Source organism: Equus quagga, chromosome 9 (assembly GCF_021613505.1).
Source record: "Equus quagga isolate Etosha38 chromosome 9, UCLA_HA_Equagga_1.0, whole genome shotgun sequence".
NCBI classification, from domain to species: domain Eukaryota; kingdom Metazoa; phylum Chordata; class Mammalia; order Perissodactyla; family Equidae; genus Equus; species Equus quagga.
The window spans coordinates 47,911,216-47,917,215 of NC_060275.1; the positions used below are offsets into that span (position 1 = coordinate 47,911,216).

General features: G+C 42.3%; 1 protein-coding gene across 1 annotated transcript in view; it reads right to left on the reverse strand.

Annotated features, from left to right (window-relative positions):
- Positions 1 to 5,694, reverse strand: part of IMPACT (impact RWD domain protein) — a 29,144-nt gene extending 23,450 nt beyond the window's left edge. The window contains exons 1-4 of the mRNA XM_046671977.1: positions 5,485 to 5,694; positions 4,270 to 4,398; positions 2,329 to 2,381; positions 587 to 649 (exon numbers count right to left, since the gene is read on the reverse strand). Of these exons, the coding sequence (XP_046527933.1) occupies positions 587 to 649; positions 2,329 to 2,381; positions 4,270 to 4,398; positions 5,485 to 5,661 (422 nt within the window). The 5' untranslated portion in view covers positions 5,662 to 5,694. The remainder of the gene's footprint in view (positions 1 to 586; positions 650 to 2,328; positions 2,382 to 4,269; positions 4,399 to 5,484) is intronic.
- Positions 5,695 to 6,000: the final 306 nt, after the last annotated feature.

The following is a 6,000-nucleotide window of genomic DNA, read 5'->3' on the forward strand; positions in this document are numbered from 1 at the left end:
TACTGTATATCAGTTTCTGAATAGACTGTATCACGCTCACCACCAAGAGTCTAGTTTTTATCCGTCACCATACATATGTGCCCCTTTACCCCTTTCACCCGCCCCCTCAACCCTCTTCCCCTCTGGTAACCACTAATCTGTTCTCTTTATCCATGTGTTTATCTTCCACATATGCAGACTCTCAGTCTTACAGCCTAATACAAGAAAATTATCATTAAAAGTATATAATAGTTTAATAAGTAATTATGCTTAGGATTTTGCTGTTACCAGTTTCAATCAACATAGCCTATGAAAATATCAAAACAAGAGCAGCATCTCTGAATTTACTTTTACAAGCTGGCTAAGTGTTTCTATAGCTATTAGTTCTAAATATTACTGTATTTTTGTATATAAGTAGAAGCCCTATCAAATGTACATATAAAATTATACTACACAACCAATCTTTCAAAGACTCTTCAAGTGTATCCTTTTGGTTAATGGAAAGGCAGCATAACGAAAAGTTTGGAAAAGGCCCTAAAATATCATGGTTCCAATAAAAGCCCCAACAGAAGAACTAATAGAACTTTTTAAATCACTTGTCACTTACATATATATTTCCTCAAGGCTATTCGATAAATCTGCACGTTCTTGCCCTTCAAGCCAAGGAGCACTAAGATTAAACAAACACAATAAAGGAGATTACTCAAGAATGGGGTTTACATCTCAAAGAGAAATTACTGATTAAGTGACAAAGTGGCTTTACTGACCTTTTAAAAATTACCTATTTTCATTAAAATGTTACATTGTATAAATCTACACAGTTCCAAAATGCTTTCATTTGCATTAACTCACTTAGTCCTCCAAGGAAACCAGGATGAAGCCAACACCAATATTATTCAATTAAAATATGGTTTTAAAAACAGCAGTGAGTTCACAGGATATCATAAACCTGGCAAAGTTTACATAAGTGACATAATAAGGTCCCGAATCTAAATTTCCAGATGCGTAGTATCTGCCACACTATCAGGACTTCCCAGTTTTCTATAACTGGTGTCTCAACAACTCTAACAAATAAGCTGGTTGTTAAATGATGTAAAAAAACTAACTTTTTCTGAAAAAGGTATTTATGTTTACAAGCATTCTATATCTACCATTTTCGATAAATAAAAATACAAATTACAGAACCATTATTAATAGCAAATTTTACTTTCTGGTTTTAAAACACTCATACAAAAAATAATCCCACTGGTAGGTAAACATTTCAGTAACTGTGATTTAATGCAATTTCGTTCACATAGGTTTATATATCTTAGTAGGTTAAGTGGGCAAGGTTGATCAAGGTTTACTTGCAACCAAGAGGGCATGACTCATTAAGAGAATGTTATATTGGGCCAGCCCCATGGCCAAGTGGTTAAGTCCACCTGCTCTGCTTCAGCAGCCCAGAATTCCACTGGTTAGGATCCTGGGTGCAGACCCAGCACTGATCATCAAGCCACACTGAGGCAGTGTCCCACATAGCAGAGCTAGAAGGACCTACAATTAGAATGTACTGAGGGGACTTGGGGAGAAAAAGAAAAAGAAGAAACCAAGAAACTTAAAAAAAATAACATTATAAACCAATGTGACCTCAATAAAAAAAAAGATTAAGCTTGAGCTGCTGAGAAGCTGGTTCCTCAACAACAATGGGCAGGGAGAAGCACCATGGGTAGTTACTGGAAGGCAGGCAATCTTAGGCAGAGACATATTAAGGAACTATGCAGCAGAACCAGGTTAGGAGAAACTCTACAGGCCACGGTTTCCAGATTCCTAGGTTGTCTAAAGAGGAAGGTTTCCTTCCCCATCTCTATAGACAATTCTGTAGCTATTTTAGCCCTTCTGATTCTCTTTTACACTAAGTGGCATACTTCAGTGTATTTTATATAATTTAATTTTTTATTTAAATGCTGTATACCAAGTCCAAAAGGTTTTTTTTTTTTTTTTGAGGAAGATTAGCCCTGAGCTAACTGCTGCCAATCCTCCTCTTTTTGCTGAGGAAGGCTGGCCATGAGCTAACATCCACGCCCATCTTCCTCTGCTTTATATGTGGAACGCCTACCACAGCATGGCTTTTGCCAAGCAGTGCCATGTCCGCACCCGGGATCCGAACTGGCGAACCCCGGGCCGCTGAGAAGCAGAACATGCGCACTTAACTGCTGCACCACTGGGCCGGCCCCCCAAAAGGTATTTTCAATGGCTATATACATTTTGATAAGAAAGGTATTTAATATAAACACAATGTACAGTATAGAGAAACAACCTTTGAAAAGTATAATCTCTTTATAAAAATATTAATGTAGAAATACAGCTTACTTCAATTGATAAATAGGTGGAGCTGTACCTGGGTATTCATTCGGTAGCATCACCTACAAAGCAGTTTAAAAACAAATCTGTTTATATTTCATCATGGCTCAATAGTAAATATTTATAAAGCTAATGGCTGGACAAACTTCTAACTTGCCAAACTAAAAACCAAAACCATTGTTTTGTTAAATCGCAGGAGAGAATTCCCTCCTCCTATTTATGCTTCTATCTTAAATATGATGTTAATAATGATGCCAATTTTTTTTAAGAGCAAGCTCATTATTTGCAGAGAAAGTATAAAAGCAATGAAAGTTAGAAAATAAGGATGGGAAGGACAAAAATGAAAGGAAAACAAAAACTGAAATAGGGGCATTATACCCCAACCCCAAATGAACAGAGTAACATTATAACCTGTTCCAGGTACTTTTCTGAAGAAATACTCAAAAAAATCTTACTGAATATTGTTAAATACATTAAATAGCTAACACTTAGTAGAGAACTATATACATTTCTTCTCAAATCAGTATTATAAAACCAAATACTGACAAAAACTCAATTTGGCATCTTTTATGTTGAAAGTATAGGCAGTCATCAAAGAATAAGCCTTAAAACAGTAAGCCATACTGATATTTTCATTTATTTATCCTAATCACACTGATGCTCAATTAATAAAGAAGTATCTACTCTATGAATCATCTACATTACTAACTTATTCTTCCCCTTAAATGTTAGCCATCTTCCCAAGTTTAGACCTTCTCCTATTAAACAGATAAGGAAAGGAAGTGAAACTCGTCTGTCAATGGTACATTAAAAACACTTCAATAATTAAAATAATTGGGATAGGACCAAAAAGGGGTTAATCTCCATAATATATAAAGAACTCACAAAACTGAACTACAAAAAACCAAACAACCCAATTAAAAAATAGGCAGAGAATATGAACAGACATTTTTCCAAAGAAGACATACAGATGGCCAATAGGTACATGAAAAGATGCTCAACATCACTAAAGATCAAGGAAATGCAAACCAAAACTACACTTAGATATCACCTTACGCCTGTTAGAATGGCTATAATCACCAAGACAAAAAATAACAAATGTTGGAAAGGTTGTGGAGAAAAGGGAACCCTCATACACTGCTGGTGGGAATGCAAACTGGTGGAGCCCCTGTGGAAAACAGTATGAAGATTTCTCAAAAAATTAAAAATAGAAATACCATATGACCCAGCTATCCCACTACTGAGTATTTATCCAAAGAACTTGAAACCAACAATACAAAGAGACTTACGGACTCCTGTGTTCATTGCAGCATTATTCACAATAGCCAAGACATGGAAGCAACCCAAGTGCCCATCGACTGATGATTGGATAAAGAAGATGTGGTATATATACATAATGGAATACTACTCAGCCATAAAAAACACAAAATCGCCCCATTTGCAACCACATGGATGGACCTTGAGGGTATTATGTTAAGTGAAATAAGCCAGTCTGAGAAAGACAAACACCATATGATTTCACTTATTTGTGGAACATAAACTTACGGACAAAGAGAATAGTTTAGTGATTACCAAGGGGAAGGGGGGTTGGGGGGTGGGCACAAGGGGTGGAGGGGCACATTTATATGGTGTCTGACAAATAATAATGTACAACTTAAATTTCACAATGTTATAAACTTATTATGACCACAATTTAATTTAAAAAGCTGGGGAAAAAAATAATAATTGGGATAGGAAAGACTGAAACTATTCATTAAAGCATGACTTGAGAGTGACCTGAGATTCAATTACCCACCCATTTAGATAATCAATCGTTAACAAAAGCCAACAAAAAAACCAAATTTTTAAAAAGTCACACAAGAATAGTCATTAGAGGAATACAACAGTAGTCAATCATATAGAGTCAATGTCTTAACTGGAAAATGGCTGTAGAGAAGGGGGAAAAAATACCTGCAAGCAAACTGTCCACTTGGGGTCATCAGTATCATCGCTAATTCTAATACAGAATATTTTGGCGCAGTCATCAATGACACACCATTCATCACCATATATGGCTGCCATTGCTTCAATTTCCTCATTCTGAAAGAAATTGATGGGGGAAAGAAGTCAAGGAATGCACATACCCTAAAAACCTGAGTTTTCCTTACTCCTTTATAAGGTATTTGCATTTAACATCACTAGCCTGGATGAAAGATCCCTAAAGAACGCTGCCAAACGTTCTTAGCAGCGGGTCACTACGTTCTGCTCTCTGGGTGGTTGCCAGACCCTACTGCAATGACTGGAACCAGCCTTGCTACATCACTGCGCTTTGGGCCACTACTGAGCCAAAATATCCAGGCCCTCTCATACCCTGCAGTGAGATTCAGAAGTGAAAGGATAAACCTATCTTCTCTGTTCCACTTTCTGTTTTTCAACAGGAAATCCCCACCCCCACTCTCTAGCAGCGTTGTCACATAGGAGCCCTATCTTCCTGCTGGGTATCTCCTTCGTTCTTTCTTGTTTTGGATTTGGGCACGGGGCCAGGCGATTTTTTTGGATTTTGGGTAATCCAACCTTCAAAACATAAATTATTCTTTAGGTTTAGGGTTAAAAAAGAAAAACAAGTGACCTAAAGGTGAAAATGGGAAGCAAAGTACCCATTCATCTTTGTATCATCTCATTTCGTCCTCATAGCCCAGCAGGAAAGGCTTTAAAAGCGCCCACGTGAGCCACGCACTGGGGAAACCTCAATACCAAGCGGAGTAAGATTTCGTAGGCCCTCGGGGCGCTCTAGGATCTGTGTTGTTACTGCCCATTTTGCAAAGGCAGAAACCGGGGTTCTTAAATGGCCTGTCGAGGGTGACCCAGCAGCGACAGGGCGGTGAGCATAACCCGGGTTTCTGCCTCCCGCCCGGAGCAGCTCAGTCGCATGCTGATGGTTAACCATGACGCCGTCCAGGCAATCTGAGCCCTCCACCGCCCGGGGGCGGCCGGCCGGGGAGCGATCTGCCGAGAACAAGCGCCAGGAAATCGCGACGCGGTGGAGCAACCCGAGCAGCTGGCGGCCCGGACGTGCAGACGGAGCCGGGGGCGGCGCCGGGCAGAGGGCCGGTCGGCGGGGGAGGTCCGGGGAGGCGAGGCGAGGCCGAACCCAGCCTGGAGGTCGGCGCCCCGCCGAGGCCTCACCTGCTTCTGGCTGCTCCCTGTGTCCCCCTCAGCCATGTGGCCCCTAGAGCGACCCAGCGGCCGCGGCCCGCCCAGGTTCAAAGCGCGCGGACAGGGCGCTGCGGCGGCAAGCAGAGTGCGGCCAGCTGCGCGGACCGACCCGGAACCGCAACCCGGCCCGCGCCGCGCAGGTCGCATCTGCTTCCGGGGTGCGGGCCAAGCGGTGAGAGGGGCTCCCCGCCCCTGTCCCCGTGCCCCCCTGCCAGCCCGGGTCTAGCGCCCGCCTCCCCCAATACCCTCCCCCGCCCTCTCCCCCTCCCCTCGGCCGGCAGGGGAAGTCGTTCTGACCCCAGGGCTGCCCGGAGACCTTCTCGGCTCTGTCTCATGGAAACTCGCCGGGGCTGGGGGCTTCTGCTCGCCCGCTGCGGCCTCGTTAAGATCTGAACCCCCAGAAGACGTCGGGGAGTCGGGTTTACCGCCATGTCCCGGGAAGGGACTCGTCTGCAGGCCACAGCCCCAGACTCGTCTTTACGTTTC